Source organism: Sebastes fasciatus, chromosome 10, assembly GCF_043250625.1.
Source record: "Sebastes fasciatus isolate fSebFas1 chromosome 10, fSebFas1.pri, whole genome shotgun sequence".
Lineage (NCBI taxonomy): Eukaryota > Metazoa > Chordata > Actinopteri > Perciformes > Sebastidae > Sebastes > Sebastes fasciatus.
The window spans coordinates 32033969-32053088 of record NC_133804.1 but is presented as its reverse complement, the minus strand read 5'-3'; the positions used below and the strand labels follow the sequence as shown (position 1 = coordinate 32053088).

Below are 19120 nucleotides of genomic sequence, written 5' to 3'. Positions count from 1 at the left end.
ACGCACACACACACACACACACACGCACACACACACACACACACACACACACACACACACACACACACACACAAGGTTACACACCTCTATGAATGTCGAGGCGGGGGATTGTGGGAGGGGAGGATGAATTGTTTCTAGGGCCGGGACGATACACTTATAGGCCCAGACTAGGGATGCTAATTTTGAAAGATTTTCTTAACCGATAACCGAGCCTCGTTAACCGATTATCAACCGTTAACCGACAAGATTTGTGCCTTGCATGCAGCGGTGTACCAGCTGCAGGAGCACAACAGATATTGGTTGACGGGAGTCCTCAGTTCACCGTCTGGGAGCGTTAATTTAGCAGCCACGATGCTGCGTGTAGTGTCGCGGACATGCAGCCACTTTCCCAGTAAAAGTCTCCACCGCACATTTAGTTTAGTTTAGCAGGTTGTCCGCTGTGTGTCTGCCTGACGTAACTTTAGCGAGTGTCCAACAAACAGTGTGTGTTTATTTGTGCTACGTTAGCAGCTCTAGCATTGCCGGAGGCTTCGTGCTCGCCGCCGCACACGTAGTCTGCGTAACTTAAGCGAGTTTCCAACAGACCGTGTGTGTGTTGGCGGTGAGTGTGAGGTTGTTGGTGGCGTTATAGCTGTGAACGTAGGTGTAGCAGTGTGTATACAGTTTATTTGTCGGTGAATAAATGCTACGAAACTACAACTCCTCCGCTCCGCTAAAGCGAGCTGGAGAGACCAGAGCCGACTTCCTGTATCCTGCAACTTCGGCTCGCCTCATATCGCCTTCGTCTTGGTTCTCGCATTTGAACACAACGCAAAGACTACAGTCGACGGCCGATTTAGCACGTACGTTCTGCGCCTGCGTGAAATGAAATGGGGGCGTGTCCTGTGTTTAAACATGCACGTGATACGTAATTAATAGTGGAAAACAAACATGAAAGTACATTTAATCATAAAAAGTATCTGAATCGGTATTAATATCCGTGATTCTGCCGTTGTCTTACTCGGTATCGGATTGAATATTTTGCGGTATACCCCGCCCCCTGGCCTTGTTTTGGTTTTTGGAAACAGGATATGACGTCACGTTACTCAGACTACAACAATATAAAGTGGTAACTTCCTTCTACTTCCGCACAGACTCAAATGGAGAAAATATATCGATGGTCACTGACCTGCTGCTTCGGTGTCGGTGGTCTCTCTGCTGGCCGGCTCCCCGTGGTGACCCCCTCCGGACACCGGAGAGGACAGGGTGGACGGCTCTGATCCGTTGGCCTCCGAGTCATCTTTGGGCTGTTTTTCAGAAAAGAGACTGATCATCATCAATGCAAATAATCGCTCATATCCATCATAGTTCAGGCTACGGAGACATTTAGCCTCTCACATAGTAATGAATGTGATAGTTAATGGCACTCAGCCAGCAGCCCTCCGCTGCCATCCCTCAGCAGAATTATATAAATATAAAAAGAATTTGCCCGACAGCTGTTACACAAAACCATCAGGTTAGTGTGATTTGTGCTTTGATAGGCAGATAAAACAGAAAGTGACACTGCACACAGCAGCATTAATGCTGACAAGAGGTAGTTGGGGAAGGTCTCAAATCACAATCAAAGATGAATAATGTAACTCTGGAGGATATATCACATCACATGCACCATCTTTTGTTTTCTAGCAACACAGCAGCAATACTCAGGAGGTGAGTAGGTTCAGTAGTTGCAGGGAAATTGTGGCGTCTGCAGAGATTGGGAGGCGTTCATACGTAAACTACAAAAGCAGAATTTACTGATTTAATTTTTTTGAGGAAATGAAAGTGTGATATTTGTCCTGGGAGGAAAGAAGAATATATTTTCTTTTTTACCCAGGGATGTGTTCCTCCTCCTCCGTCTCTTTACTCTCAATTTCCAAGTCTTTAACCTGATGAAGAAGCATCGCGTCCCTCCTTCTCAGCGTTGTTTTCCCTCGTCACTCACTCTTTTCTTTATTCAGTAACCTGCGTGCGTAATTTACATCTGAACTCCCACAGCTAACAATTTAATCTTCCTTATTATAGTAACCTAGTAACTGAGTGTGTGTCAGTCTCAACCTACTCTCATATCCATCTCTTTCTCGCACCTTTCCTTTAGACTGCAGTAAATCCTTTTATATATTACGCTCCGAGTGTCTCAAAGCTTATCCTCTTTCTATACCGCACTCTCTGTGTTCCCATACTACTGGTATTTCTGTCTTAAATTTACATTTTTCAGAAGCAGTTGTTATTTTGCATATTTTTTTTTTTTTACTTGTTTTACTTTGCCTTTTTAATACTTTGTGCTACTGAGATGTATGCACTGTGATGCATACAAAAGTTAAAAAACGATTGAACTTGAGTCTGCCGGTGCTCTTTATTTCAAGCTGCAGCTACAGTTCAGTGTTTCCCAACCTGAGGTCCGGGTCCCCTTAGAGGGGCGCCAAAGATCACAGGTGGGTGCGCCAGGATTTGTCTGCTTTGAGGTTGTCGATTAAAATATTTAATTATGATTAATCGCATGATTGTCCATAGTTAATCGCTATTAATCGCAAATTAATCACAGTTTTTATCTGTTCAAAATGTACCTTAAAGGGAGATTTGTCAAGTATTTAATGCTCTTATCAACATGGGAGTGGGTAAATATGCTGCTTTATGCAAATGTATGTACATATTTATTATTGTAAATCAATTAACAACGGCAGATATTGTCCAGAAACGCTCACAGGTACTGCATTTAGCATAAAAAATATGCAGCTGTCAGTGTGTCAGTGTGCTGACTTGACTATGACTTGCCCCAAACTGCATGTGATTATCATAAAGTGGGCATGTCTGTAAAGGGGAGACTCGTGGGTACCCATAGAACCCATTTACATTCACATATCTGGAGGTCAGAGGTCAAAGGACCCCATTGAAAATGGACATGACAGTTTTTTCCTCACCACAATTTAGCGTAAGCTCGGAGCGTTATTTATCCTCCTTCCTGACGAGCTAGTATGACATGGTTGGTACGAATGGATTCATTAGTTTTCTAGTTTCATATGATGCCAGTATCTTCAATCTCCAGCAGCGATCAGGCTCAAAGGGAATTAGCAGATTACAGATAACAGCAGGAGCCTGACCACGCAAGGCTTTTTAAAACGGGCAGTAAAATGTTAAAATCAAGGGCAGAGAGGATTGGAGTGCCTCTCTTAGAACGTGTTAAAAGTCTGGCAGCAGAGTTTTGTATAAATTAGATTTATACAAATTGATTACAGCCTCTTTTTTTCCTTAACATTATTAGATAAGGCTCGCTACCGCTGGGGCCAGGAGGGGTAATTTAATTATTTCTGATTTGGAGTCGTTCAACTGCAGGACATCCAATTCTTAATTTCAGCACACCAAGCGGTACCAGGCTTTATCGGGGACATACAGTTGCGTATCATCCGCGTTGCAATGAAAATCGATATTATATCTATACATGGGGACGCCACAAAAGAGAAGAGAGCAAGAGGAGAAGGCATTAACTAGAGGAAAAAAACACTCAGATACTCCTCTGTAAGCTGCTTAGCCACTTATATATATATATATATATATATAAATATATATATACATACCACTGTTGGTTCATGGGAAGATGGGATACTACTTAAAAATAACTTTTACTTTTTGATCCATCAAAGTAAATGAGTATTGTGAAAGGCTTTCATTTACTATTATTATCCTCCTTTATTTGTAGATTTATTATTCTTAAACCTGCATTTCTTCTTTTACATCCCAGGTACAGTGTGATACGGAGGATAAGTAAAAGTACAGAAGTATTAACAGCAAAATATACGCATAAGTATCAAAAGCACTCAGTACAAAGATTGCAACCCTCCAACATTTTACACAATGGCTCAGAGATATGTTGTATTTTATTAAGTTGGAGAAGATCCGGTGTACTATTAAGGGGTCAGCTGACAAGTTTTCATTGATTTGGCAACCTTTCCTTAGTCGTGTTGTTAAAAAAAAAAAAGTACTCAGTGTATATAACGACTAAAAAGTGTTATATTATTATGAATATTGTGGCCGTACTGATTTCCCAACCGCAAAATACAGAAATATTTACTTGGAGAAACTAATCTCACAAAGTGTCTTCAGAATGAAAAACAAATCAATTCCTTAATTATGATAAAATGCCTTTTCAATAATACACCAAATGTCTCTTCAATAATTATGAATAAATGCTTCTTTAATTAGAGTAAAATGCCTCTTCGATAATAAGGAAATGTGTATAAAGGGTTTGAAGATAAACCAAGACTTTTGCATGAGCAGCACTAAGGTCTGTTCTGACGCAGGTAACCTTAATATTCACTACAGCTGGTTTCACAACGCTCAAAATCAGAGAAATTCAGACAGTAAAGAAGTCTCTAAAGGGCCTAAAGAACAGAGTTTTCTGGCTGAATCTGCTAAAATGAGGTTTGCATTAGTTCAAGGAAAAGATCAGAACGCCCTGAGTGTGCAGTTCCCTCCTCTCGTCATCTGAATAACCCTCAAATCAACTCAAAAGATAAAGTTAATCGGGGGAACAGGACTGCTACAATATCATACTATTTGATCACTATTATTGCTGTATGAATACTGGCAGCAACTAAATGTATTTACACTACTCAACTCTCTCCACCATGCCTCTCACGGAGGAGTACCTGTAGTAGTAGCTCCCTGAGCCGGCGGAGCTGAGACTCCAGCTGCTTGTTGTGGTCCTCCAGGATCTGCATACGGGTCTCCAGACGCGTCTTGTGTTGCCGGAGGACCCGCGCCTCGGCCAGTAGCTCCTCGTCCTGCTCCTGCCCTCCCTCCGTGGGTGAACCCGGACCGCCCTCTCCTGCCTCAGTCAGCATGGGGACCGACACCGCCTCCTCGTGCTTCCACTTGAGCCTCCTGTACTCGCTCTGCAGCACCCTGAGGAGCACAGATGGAGGAGGAAACAGTCAGGCCTACATACAAAACATGTAAACACATCCACCTGATGCCTACACATAATGATCTGACATGAGTTAGAGGCATTTCACCACATGCATAAATACTAACACATAAACACAGTGCAGCGAGGGGCTAATGTATTGTTGATAACGTACCACATGGAGAGCAATCATCTTCATTTAAGCTGCAATAAATCACTGTCTTCTATCTCCTAATAGTGTGACACTGAGGGCATCAACTGATTATGCACTGTGCTGTGAAGCATTATTAAAAAAGCTGCACATATCACAGTGTCATCACGCCCAAAATATCCAGACCAGTGGACCAACCCCTGGATTTACTTCCCACAGACTCCACCGTTGTATGTGTAATAATAATAATGATTACAAAATGAACACGTTTTTCTCCTTTAAAGGAGCAGTGTGTAGCATTTCGGGGGATATAGCATTCATTATTATGATTTCAGTGGTGTATAATCATCTGAAACTCTATTATATCTACATAGGGAGTGGGTTATCTTCACGGAGTCCGACATGTTGCACCGCCATGTTTCTACTAAGGTTGGACCCAAATATGAACTATTAGGTTATTTGTTCTTTGGGCAGGTCATCGATTTTCCATTTTAGTATTTGTATATCAAATATCAAATCCAAATCCATACAACAGTTTTACCGAAAGACACGCGTTGCAGCGCTATGCCGTCAATCTCAGCCGAGAAAAAGGAGAAACGTGTGGCTGAGTCCTTCCCGAGTAATGTCATCGAGACCAGCCGAGAGCCCTCGTCGCCATTACTTATGTCGTATGTGAGGCTCAGACCAAAAAAGGGCTGAGAGGAAGCCTCCGCAGGCTGCGTTACGCATGGGCTTACTGTCGGGATTGGCGGTGCGTAATGCGCTGAGAAAGCAGCATCAAAACAGCGCTGTTTAGGGGGGAAAGGGCCCGCAAACATGACTTTGAGGTACGGCTACACTCGCTGACACACAGAGGGATGAGGAGAGGAGATGCTTAGTGCGGACAAAGCAGCCTCAAAAACGGCGCCCTTTAGGGAGAGAGGGCCCGCCAGACACTGAGGCGTCTGCGGACTCATCATGACACATGAAGCCTCTGACCTGTGCTGCTTTATTGACATGAGTCCGCGCTGCCTACTAACCAAGAGGTTAAAGTGCGGAGGGGTACTCAGTTGGTTTCAATCTGCAACCACACCGCTAGATGCTGCCAAATCCTACACATTGTTCCTTTAAATTGTTTTTCTTATCTTTTTTTCTTTTCTTGTTAAAGCTGCAGTAGGCAGTATATATATATTTGGCATCATTGGGCAAAAATCCCATAATAACCTTTCAGCATATTGTTATTCAAGTGTTCTGAGAGATAACTAGACTTCTGCTCCTCCTCATGGCTCTGCTTTCAGGCTTTAGAAAATCTAGTCCGTGACGGGAGACTTTGACCAATCACAGGACATTTCAGAGAGAGAGAGCGTTCCTATTGGCTGAGCTCCGGTCATGTGACCGGTACTTGGCGTTCCTTCACCAGATTTCACAATGGCTGCGGAGTCACAAACTTTCTCATTTTACAGCTAAACCGTGCACTACAAGATGATTCTGAAAACATGTGAGGAGAGAAATAGGCATTAATGTAACATCATATTGATTCATATTTGATCAGCGCTGCCTAGTTTGATTGTTTGGTTGGAGTTCACGAGTGATTGACAGCCGGCTCTCATAGACGGCAGCTGGACAGCAGACCTCAGATCAGCTCTTACTGCTTGTTTTCATTCGGTCTGTAAAATCTTGCAGATGCCGTTAGGAGCACAGGATTTTTCTTTTAATCATATTTGCTCCAATCTCGCCTACTTCAGCTTTAAAGGAAAAAAGCATGAAGTATCAAGCAGATAAACGATGTAAAGTCAGCTGTTAAAGAGGAGCCGGAGTCTCCAGGACGCCAAGAAGAAGAAGAAGAAGAAGAAGAAGAAGAAGAAGAAGAAGAAGAAGAATAAGAATAAGAATAAGAAGAAGAAGAAGAAGAAGAAGAAGAAGAATAAGAAGAAGAAGAAGAAGAAGAAGAAGAAGAAGAAGAAGAAGAAGAAGAAGAAGATTAAAGGTGTTTGATTCTGGTATTTGATGTTCAGGTTTGAGCCACATGAGAGCCACAGCAGAGGGTATAAACTGAGCTACAGCAGCCACCACTACCGTCATAAATAGGGACAACAGAGCACACTGCAGTGTCATAACTGAACTGGGTCAAGGTTTCAGACACCCAAAGGGCACAAGTGTATGTGTGTAAGTAGCTGTGTGTCGCTGTGTGTCGCTGTGTGTCGCTGTGTGTGTGTGGAAAGGTCACAACCGAGTGGAAGACAAAAGAAAATTATTCCTATGAATCATCAAGGCTGCCTCTGGTAACTCATTAAGTGGATAGGAGAAATGAATTTGCTTCATTTATGTAAAATGCCTCTTAGCAACTAGGACACAATATATTCATATTCAAGCATTAACATCTCAATTAATGCGCTGCAGAGATGCTTTAGACGACTTGTGTCACGCCAGTCAATTCACAGTGGACTCTTCCTGTCTCTTCTGCAGGACACCATCAAACCGTCAAGAGTGAAGTGTTTCCACGGTATCAACACGTTGTTGGTGTGCACACAGAAAATACTTCATGTTGTTCTTCTTCAAGGCGGTTCAACAGGATTTAAGAGTGTGAAAGTGTTTACAGAAGGTCTGCAAATGGCAGCAGACACACACCGATAACAGTGTAATGCCTCCGGGTAAACAAACACACACATATTTGTATTATTATGCTTCTGGGGGAATTCACTGATGAAAATCACTCCCTGAACCAAACTCTGCTTTCATGCCTTAATCTAAACCTCATTCTAATCTATAACAAAATTCACACAGTGCTGACACAAAAATAGCACGTTTTTACGGATGTGATGGAGTTGGTGTTGACGTACGATCTGCAATCGATCTATTACAGAAGGATTGATGTGTGTGAAAACAAACAGCAGTAATGACTTCACCACCTGAACAAATCAAGAGCGGAACCGAGCTCCAGACTCACGTCCTGAAACTAAGGCAGTCAAAGTTAACAAGATAATAACGCGTTAACTCAAATTCGTTTTAACGCCACTAATTTATTTTACGCATTAACACAACCTGCGATATTCTGAGGTTTTAAAGCTAGAGTGAAGATACTGGCATCACATGAAACTAGTCATACTAGCTTTTCTCGAAGGAGGTTAAACAACGCTCCAAACTTACGCTAAATTCTGGCGAGGAAAAACTGTCATGGCCATTTTCAAAGGGGTCCCTTGACCTCTGACCTCCAGATCAGTGAATGTAAATGGGTTCTATGGGTACCCACGAGTCTCCCCTTTACAGACATGCCCACTTTATGATAATCACATGCAGTTTGGGGCAAGTCATAGTCAAGTCAGCACACTGACACACTGACAGCTGTTGTTGCCTGTTGGGCTGCAGTTTGCCATGTTATGATTTGAGCATATTTTTTTTTAACCTTTATTTAACCAGGTAGTACTCATTGAGATTAAGAATCTCTTTTGCAAGAGAGACCTGGCCAAGACAGCAGCATTTAAACATAAAAAGTTTCAGACGCCATAAAGATAAAACAAATGCATAATAAATACGTAGCATAATATCATACAAAACACATTAAAATCAAGTCTTTGAAGCTAACATTAAAATGAAAATATTCAGAAACACAAACAGCTCCTGATCGACTCTGCTTCTAGGTCTTTCATTAATATTTTAAATCCATCAAAAGTAATCAGATTCTCCAGTTTCAACGTAGCTTGCAGTGTATTCCAGGAGAAGGGAGCGGAATAGCTAAAGGCCTTATTACCTCGTTCTGTGCGGACCTAATAAGAACAGGTCAGACGAGCGTAGGCTATAGCTGCCAGTGTTGGCGCGATATGAGAGTGCACAGATAGGAGGGGAGGATACCAAGAATAGACTTATTAATAAATGTGAGCCAATGTTTGTGCCTCTGCAGAAACAAAGAGGGCCAGTTAGCCTGGGTGTGCAGAGTACAGTGATGTGTGAGCACTTTACAGCCAGTCACAAACCTCAGTGCACTACGACAGACAGGATCTAACACTCGTAAACACCGGGCAGATGCATTCATATAAAGCAGATCCCCATAATCTAGCAAAGGTAAAATGTAGAAGTAACCAATCTCTTCCTAGCCTCAATGGAAAAACAGGCCTTGTTTCCATAATAAAATCCTGGTTTTAGTTTTAGAAACTAAAACTAGGTTTAGGTTTTAGGCCTACGCTCGTCTGACCTGTTCTTATTAGGTCCGCACAGAACGAGGTAATAAGGCCTTTAGCTATTCCGCTCCCTTCTCCTGGAATACACTGCAAGCTACATTGAAACTGGAAAATCTGATTTTTTAAAATATTATGATGAATTTAAAATACTAATGAAAGACCTAGAAGCAGAGTCGATCAGGAGCTGTCTGTGTTTCTGAATATTCTCACTTTAACGTTGGATTCAAACACTTGATTTTAATGTGTTTTGTATGATATTATGCTACGTATTTATTTTGCATTTGTTTAATCTTTATGGCGTCTGAAACTTTAATGTTTTAGAAACTAGTTTTTAGAAACTAAAACTAGGTAAATGCAGTTAAATGCAGTACCTGTGAGGGTTTCTGGACAATATCTGTCATTGTTTTGTGTTAATTGATTTCCAATAATAAATATATACATACATTTGCATAAAGCAAACATATTTGTCATCTCCTATGTTGATAAGAGTATAAAAAACTCTCCCTTTAAAGGTCCCATATTGTAAAAAGTGAGATTTTCATGTCTTTTATATTATAAAGCAGGTGTGAAAGTATCAAAACGCTCAATATACGGAGAAATACACACAGCCCATATTCAGAAATTGTGCGTTTGAAACAAACTGTTAGGATTTCTGTCCATTTGTGATGTCACAAATATACAATATTTAGACCATTACACTGTTTTAAACGTAAACATACTAAATGTGTCCCAGTTTATTTCCTGTTGCAGTGTATGTGAATGACATCAGCTGACAGGAAGTAAACATGGACCCAAGCTGTTGCCTAGTAACGCAATTCCGTTGAAATGCACTAAAACGGAGCGTTTCTGATAGAAGGTGAATACAGGTATATTCAGACAGACAGTATGAGAAAAATAATGTGTTGTTTGAACATTAAAGTATGTAAACATGTTCTAGTAGAAACCCAAAATACAAGTATGAACCTGAAGATGAGCCCGATATGGGACCTTTAAGGTTCATTTTGAACAGATGAAAAATGTGTAATTAATTAACTATGGAGCATCATGCGATTAATCGCGATTAAACATTTGAATCGATTGACAACTCTACCTAAAACACGTGTTTTTGTGTTCCCTGGATACAGACCTGTTCTCGTTCTCCAGGCGGGCCAGGGTGCATTGGAGCTGCTCCTTGTCCTGGTGCTCCAGGTGGGCCAGCATCATGTGCTGTCCGCAGGGCGAGTCATGGTCCAGGGCTGGGCTGGAGTGACGCAGGAGGTACTGATCTTCATCCCTGAGTCCCCCACACAGGAGACAGCACACTGAGCCACCAGCAAACAGCCACCAGCAGCACAAAGCAGAGCCAAGGACGGCATGGGCAGAGCAGACGGGGGCCAGAGCAAGGCGAGGCAAGCAGGACGAGGAAAGGTGACGCAATCAAACAAGACCGGACAGAACGGGACAGGAGGGGGACGCTATGACAAAGTGCCAGGTTCACAGTCCAAATATTAAATGTACCCGTCATAAACTTGGCTCACATTAAAAACCCACTCACATTTATTAAAAACTGGAAGGTGGATCTTAAGCTTCATCACAATCTATTGCCCAAATAATAATAATAATAATAAAGGCTTTATTGACGATGGAAACTTAATGATCAGATCTATGAGAGCAGACTTATAGCTGCAAAACTATAAATGCATCTGTGAATGTTTGGCAATTATTTTAATGGAAAAGAAGACAGCTGTTTGTCAATTTATATGTGGTGATAATGCTTTGGGCTACGACGCAAAATGCTTTATTGAGCCAAAGTTAAAAGCAAGTTATAGGCTTTGCATTGTAATGCCAGATTATACATCACAGAGGTATTTATAGGCCTTGTTTAAGCAGACTGGTTGTGTGTAGAGATGGCCGGATCCACCTTCCCTCTTCTACTGTAACATTCATTATTTAGGGGGGTGACTTAACCCTTTGATGCATTGGATGGGTTTTATGAGAAAATATCTCAGCATTTCATATTTTAGATATTCCTGAAAGCTGTCAACCTATTCCAAATTTTTATTTACTTCTTTTACAGACTGATCTTTTACAGTGTGTCAAAAATGACCCAAAGGTATTTCCAATGGACATGGATAGAGATCTTTCTTACTTCACCTCTCACCCACATTATTTCAACATAGACAGTTTTACATTTGATTTAAAGCGGCAGTAGAGAGTATATATTTGGTGTAACATAATAACCTTTCAGCATATTGTAATTCAAGTGTTCTGAGAGAAAACTAGACTTCTGCTCCTCCTCATGGCTCTGTTTTCAGGCTTTAGAAAATCTAGCCTGTGACGGGAGACTTTGACCAATCACAGGTCATTTCATTGAGAGAGCGTTCCTATTGGCTGTGCTCCGGTCATGTGACCGATACTTTGCGTTCTTTCACCAGATTTCACAATGGCAGCGTCGTCACAAACTTTTTCTTTTTACAGCTAAACCGTGCACTACAAGATGATTCTGAGAACATGTGAGGAGAGAAATAGGCATTAACGTAACATAATATTGATTCATATTTGATCAGCGCTGCCTAGTTTGATCGTTTGGTCGGAGTTTGCGAGTGATTGACAGCCGGCTCTCATAGACGGCAGCTGGACAGCAGACCTCAGATCAGCTCTTACTGCTTGTTTTCCTCCGTTCTGTGAAATCTTGCAGATACCGTTAGGAGAACCGGAGGACACAGAGGGACATGATTTTTTTCAGGTTACCTGTTTCATGTACTACTGTCACGATATAGCTACTGTTTCATAAAAATAACTTTTATTATTCATATTTGCTCCAATCTGCCTACTTCAGCTTTAAGTTTTACATCAGTTAGACGACTGTAATTCTTTGTATGTCGGTGTAAAACGGTCGTCTTTTCATCGTCTGCAGTTAGTAGTAAATGCAGCTGCTCGTTTTCTCTGGAAAAAGAAGAAAACGTGATCACATATCACCAGTTTTGGCCTCCCTCCCTTTTGGCTTCCTGTCCGTTTCCGGATTGATTTTAAGATTTTATTGCTTGTTTTGAAGGTCTGAAATGGGCTGGCAGCACCTCATCTAGCAAAACTACTGCACCTTCATACTCCAGTTAGATCACTGAGGTTGACCAATCAGACAGACGGTGGCCGTCGCTAATCTCTGGAACAGTTTACCTTTTCATATTAAAACAGCTCCGACCGTAGAATCATTTAAATCACCTCTTCTCGCTGCCGTTTGTTTATTTTCTGTTGTGCTGCAACTCTTTTACTGCTATTACATGCAAATTATGTTTATTGTTTTATTCTCTGTTGCTTGCTTTGTATTCATTTTTATTATGTACATGTGTTCAGCACTTTGGTCAACTGCGGTTGTTTTTAAACGTGTTTGACTTGACATCACTAAATTGAAAGCTGTTTTACATAACATTTACATTTTTATTATAGCAACTGTCACTTATTTTAAATCAGGGATGAATACTTTTCCTGTTTGCGGCCGCTTTTTATTAAATAATTTCTTACGCTGTAACCTTTATTCCTGTATTTTTTTTATACCTGTCCTATTTTATTTCAGGTTGTTTTTATATTCTATTCTCTTGGAATTTTAATGACTGTTTTACTTGTATTTAAATGTCCTTTTATAATGTGTTTCTTTTGCACTTTGTCTCAATGCTGTTGATGTTTTATGTAAAGCGCTTTAATCGCCTTTTTGCTGAAATGTGCTATAGAAATAAACTTACCTTATCTGCTATCATAATCAAATTAACTTTCAACATTTCATCCACAACAAAATTAACTGTCATTGTGGATGAAATATTAATTATTATTAACTAAGTAGCTTTCCTTTATAAGCATTATGAACATAACATTAATTAACATTGATTCTAATATGGATTATTTTTGACCCACTTATGGAAGACTGAAGTTTTGCATTGATTTATGCATCTCAGGGTTTGATTTATTTTCATGTCCGTTACCTGGCAATAAGCAAAGAGTGAACTGAGAACAATGCATACAGGTAGAGGGTTGAAGGCTGCACACGCGGGGCAGCAGGATTCAGGACAGAGAAACAGTATGAAGCCTGCCAAACAGCAGCTAGAGGCACAGATAGCACAGCGGCATGTTCAGAGCCGTGCAGCAGGAAACACAGAGAGGCACTGACACACAGAAGGACGGATTCACAGATTAAGAACAACAAGATACGAGGACACGAGGAGCGGAGAACAGCACTGCTACACATGAGGCATAGAAGTGAAGTGTCATGCATACAAACAAAGCCTCAAGCATCGAACCATAGACGGATAAAACACTATGTACATGCACTGATATACACACATTTTGCTCCATGCAAGCAACACTCTTTACATGCACATGGCAACAAAGACATCGGGAGCTTGAGCGGCGCAGATTTCAGTAATAAAAAGTGTTGCACTGCTGGATAGAAGTGTAGTTTTATCTAAGCCTAAAACTAGCTTTTAATGTGGTGTCAATCAAAGCCTTCTCTCAGAGCACACACACATGTAAGGCACGTCTAGAAAGAAATAATGAGCACACTTCACAAAACACACACACACACACATGAACGTATCCTCATACAACGGTTCCTATGATACCTTACGAAGGGCTGTCGCAATAACCGCAATATTGACAAGCCAACTGCAAGGGGATGGTAAGCAACCGCCGCCACAACCGCTATGCTCACATTTTTCTTTTTTTCAATTCTTTTCAATATTTAGCACCACATATTTACACGATGCTACAAAGGCCAGCAGCATGACGAGGTGCTGAGCCTCTATTCTGCGCTGAGCGCTTCACGTTTGGTGTTTTTTTTCTGGTCGCTGAGAGTTGAAAAATGTTCAACTTTGGGTAAATGCTGACCTTCTGTGTTCTGTATTTAACAATTAACAAGTATTTAATTTGTTTTAAAACTGTCATCTTTGTCCTTTAAAGAGCAAGCATATACCTAATCATAGCCTAATAATAAAGCTTATTTATATAGTACTAAAATCCAGATAAATTAAGTAATTTGCACCAAAAAAAAGGCAATGACATCGCACTGTTTAGCCAATCACTGCAGGGGGAGTTCCTTCACCGCAACAGCCCTAATCTTACAAAAAGTTATTCCCCATTTTTCATGCGTTTTCCTACAAAAGTCCACAAACACGTGACGCAAGTGTAAATTTTTTCAAGTCTTTTCAAAATAAACTTCTGTCTTCATAGGAAACAACTTGGTTAGGTTTATGCAACAAGCAAGGGGATAATGTACAGCAAGCCGGTCATTGTTGTGAAATAAACCCCGGCAGGGTCTCGCATCGCCCTGAAATGGGGTTTATTTCACAACAATGACCGGCTAGCTGTACATTATCCCGCTTATTACACGGCTACTTACTGAAGAAATCAATAATTTGACACAAAAACGGTCCGCCAGAGTCCGACATCAGAACTGTGGCCACAGCAACGGTCTGTTATACATAGTAACGGTCTGTTATACATAATAATGGTCTGTTATACATAGCAACGGTCTGTTATACATAGCAACGGTCTGTTATACATAGCAACGGTCTGTTATACATAGCAACGGTCTGTTATACATAGCAATGGTCTGTTATACATAGCAACGGTCTGTTATAAAGAAATAACAGACCGTAGAACGCCACGATTGACCAATCGAAGCCACAATAACGTGGATTACATACAAATTGATTTTGTGGGATTTATACTGTAAGAATTACAGTGCTCATTACTTTTCCGTGTATATGAGAACAGCCTGCACACACACACACACACACACACACACACACACACACACACACACACACACACACACACACACACACACTTGCAGCCCTAAAAAGACCGTATAACACACAGAGAGCTGCTGGTCATGCAACCTTGACTTTAAAGTGCGATATAAAAAGGAGAACTATCTCAGAGAGGGAGGAAACGGTCGGTAGCCCACACAGATGTCAACAAAATAAGACATGGACACACACACACACACGAATACAAGCGTAACCCACTCTGTCCACCTGGCACTTCCCCCAACGAGGCCTCACCTTGTTGGCAGCCTCATTCACATCAAATATCCCCCATTCATCTCACTGCTGTTACCTCGCCACCGCCACCGCCACCGCCACCGCCACCGCCACCGCCACCGCCACCGCCAATCAGCCAGATTTCTACAAACACACACACCTCTCTCTCTCCACAGCGGGGTTTTGTGCATCTACCCAGAGCCACGTTCTTTAATCACAGCAGGCGTGTGCATGATGAAGGGGGGACCGAGTGCACGGTGCTCGCTGTGGGTCATTTTCATTATGTGGCTGATTATTTATGTCATGTCACCCAATCTTTCCCTGACAGTCGAACGTAGTACGTGCACAAGCCTGAGCACACACACACACATACATACACACAGAAAACACAGAAACAATCAACGTATCAAGAGGACTGTACACACAGAACACACACACATAATCCCCATGAAAGGCTGCGGTTGTAATGAGGGGGAGGTAGTGTGGGGGTGGTTGCATACTCACAGACTTTCGTCAGGAGACAGGCTGTCCGTGAAGAACGAACAATTCTGGCTTTCCATTTCCGCCAATCTATAGAAAAATATATACACACACACACACACACACACCAAGGACAGCATGTGACACACACATGTATACAAACAGGGACACAAAAGAGAAACACAGGAGAGTGGATGTGTCAGAGGAAAAACGCAGGAAAAAAAGCAACAGATTGATATCATCACACACTGGGGAAATACACGTCCTCAAACACAAGATAAAACAATCAGCACAGTTTAGCTTTTAAGTAGTGCGAATAAGACCCGTGGCCTTTTAGTATTATGGACTGAAACTTGTCCACAAACATTCTGACTGACAAGACTGCAGAGAGGCAGAAATTGTACTTGCCACACAGAGTACGAGCTATAAAAGTGTCCACAAGGAGGGAGGGTAAAATTCTGATGAAATACTGTGCACTGTCGATCAGCATGCAGGCAATAAAAAGGTAAAAATGTGCTGCTCTCTCCAGCACCACGGACAGCAACTCTGTGCGTGTGTGTGTGTGTGTGTGTGTGTGTGTGTTTGTGTGCGTGTGAGGAAGCAGCCAGTGAGCTGCTGTGTGGCTCTTCAGGACCAAGGACAGCGCCTCTAGTTCTGCATTATGTCCTGCTGACTGTCATTGGACGGCTGCACTGTGCACGCTGCTCTGTAAGCGGTTTCACTGCTATAACACATAAAAAAAGAAAATGCTGCAGTGGGGAAAACGTTTTAAAAAATACATGGTGTTTATATTGTTTTAGGTTTGATGGCATAAATAAGAAAAATCACAGCTTGGAAAAGAAATAAAGAATAAGAGTAGATTTGGGTCGTCCAGTAATCGCAGGGCTGGTGGTTCTTCTCCTGTCCACATTCTACAAGTGTCCTTAAGCATGATAGCTCGCCGTCGTCGGTGTGAGAGTGTGTGAGGAAAATTGTAAAGCGCTTTACATAAATGAAGTCTATTTGACCAATATGAGAAGGGATGGATGACCTGCAGCATACCAGCTCCCTCTTGAAGGTCTGAGGGCGGCCAAAGGCAATGACACCCATGAGACAAAGATTTAAAAAAAACAAAAAACCATGAGCCAAAAGAAGGAAAGGACATAAAAAAGGGGGGTTGGGGACTTCCTGGGCTACACCTTACTATAAATTGATTTAATTTACATTTTTACTTCATTATTAATTTATTTATTTGTTTATATTTTTTCACGTTATTATTATTTTATTATAATAATTATTATTTACTTGTATCCTTCCTTACTACATTTATTTTTATTATTATTATAATTATAATTCTTATTATTATTATTAATAATGTAGTTATTGAACTTACTTATCAACATTATTATAACATTTTTGTGATCAGATTTTATTGGTTTTAAGGGTATGCATTGGAAATGATTAACAAAAGTTACATAATTCAAAACAAAACATTAATTGAAAATAATAATAATAATAACACAATTAAAATAATAATATATAAATGAACTACTACTACTACTACTACTACTAATATTAATAAATAACCCCCCCCCCCAATTTTAAAAAAATAAAATGAATAAATAAATAAAAATAAATAAATATATAAATAATGGTGACTCCCACCCCCAACATTATTATAGTTACCATTTCTTTCTTTCTTTCTCTCTCCTCCTACCCCTTCTCCTCTTTCACCTCCTTCTACTCGGACATACCTGCACCTGCCTCCGGTCACAGTTATTCACATATGAATATGACATTTGTCACCCGTGTGTACTGCGTCACTCTGACAAAATAAAAAAAGAAGAGAAATTGGATAAATTCAACATTTAGACTGTGTGTGTTTTGGCTAATTCATATTAAAAAGGATGTTAAGTAAACAAAAGCAGTCACACACTCCACTACTACTCCCGTGTTATTAAATTATTCAGTACAGCCTCTTACACTCTCTTACAGTGAACTTTTCTATATAAGAGTTGGCATCTTAATCAGTTGTTTGCACCTTGCTCATTTGGGTGTGCAGCTGCAGATTTTGGCAACATAACAATAATCTATTAACAAACTAGGACCCAGGGTCACAGTAAAACACTGTTTACAACAATTATTACCAGTGTCTTCTTTGTGTTTGTGTCTCATCCCACTAATTAGTAGTAGCAGCATCAGTAGACATGTTTTAACTCTCGCTTCCTCTTAACTGAAAAAAACCTCTGCATCACTATCACCTACATGTATTAACCTGACACGCCAGATGGTTTGTTACACAGAACCATCTGAGAAGCAGCCAATAGAAAGAGTTTGGAAAAAGGGCAGGCACTTTAAAAAAATACATGGCTGGTGATTGGATGAACCATCTGTCAATCAAACTTTTGCCGAAGCCAGTCAGGAGAAGAGCGAAAGCATCGCCTTCAGTGCCGTTCTTTGCTCTTCTTTCTAAGAAGAAACACTCTCCAGTTCTGATATAACTGATGCTATTGCAGCTACGCTAACCTCTTCAGGAGCTGCCGTTGTTGTTTAGAAAGAACAGACGCCTCTCCGTGTCGTTACACACATTTAAGCCACACTCGTAGCAGCTAGTAGCTCCTCAAAGGACGCTGATCTGGCTTGACGGACACAAACACATTACTTGAAGGCTGATGAGAAGGATTTTCGTGTGATATGTGATCCCGCGATTCTCCTGTGACCTTGTGACATCGCAAGAATCCATCTGCTGTACAAGATAAGGCTAATATAGCAATAATCTCTTGACATACAGTCACAGTAAAACACTGTTTACAACAGTTATTATTAGTGTTTTCTTTGCGTTTGTGTCACTTACCACTAAATCATTGCAAAAGCACGCCTCAGTAGTCGTGTATTAACACTATTTTCTCGCTTGCTCTTGACTGAAAAACCTTTGCTCTCCATCACTATCATCTTTGCATCCTCCACCTACGTACATTTAACTTAAACCTGAATGCACAAGGTCACCCGTTCTCTGTTGTAGGAAGATATGATCTAAAGTAGACGCAGGTTGGGTGAAAGTGGGCACACCACGAAGTTAATCCATCACAAACTGCTGCAGTCCTCTGATTATCATGTTAATGATATGTAACAGTGTTATACGATCAAAGGGTGGGTTTCTCCTTCAAGTAAGGTAATTAACCAACACAGAGAACCAGCCCAATGATGCAAATGTGCAAGAAACCTTGTGGTAGCCCACATACATACATGCATACATACATACACATGTGCTACATGAAAGCAGTCTTAAAGCTACACTGCAGCATATCCCGGTATACACAACGCGCTCAATGCTGCATCATGTTTCGCAGAATGTCGTCAGCTGAAGGAGTGAGGGACGGGAAGAGGAGGAGGGGTGAGTGATGTAGAGTCTGTCAGGGAC

General features: G+C 41.1%; 1 protein-coding gene across 8 annotated transcripts in view; it reads right to left on the bottom strand.

Moving 5' to 3' along the window:
* drp2 (dystrophin related protein 2) overlaps window positions 1–19120 on the bottom strand; it is a 213592-nt gene that overhangs the window by 6026 nt on the left and 188446 nt on the right. For 4 of the 8 annotated variants that reach the window (XM_074647506.1, XM_074647507.1, XM_074647508.1 and 1 more), the window contains 4 exons: window positions 15745–15810; window positions 10353–10499; window positions 4665–4920; window positions 1169–1286 (listed from right to left, as the gene is read on the bottom strand). In XM_074647506.1, the coding sequence (XP_074503607.1) occupies window positions 1169–1286; window positions 4665–4920; window positions 10353–10499; window positions 15745–15810 (587 nt within the window). Of the gene's footprint in view, window positions 1–1168; window positions 1287–4664; window positions 4921–10352; window positions 10500–13219; window positions 15656–15744; window positions 15811–19120 lie in introns of those variants that run through there. The other 4 variants (XM_074647509.1, XR_012595446.1, XR_012595447.1 and 1 more) reach the window with 4 other exon arrangements.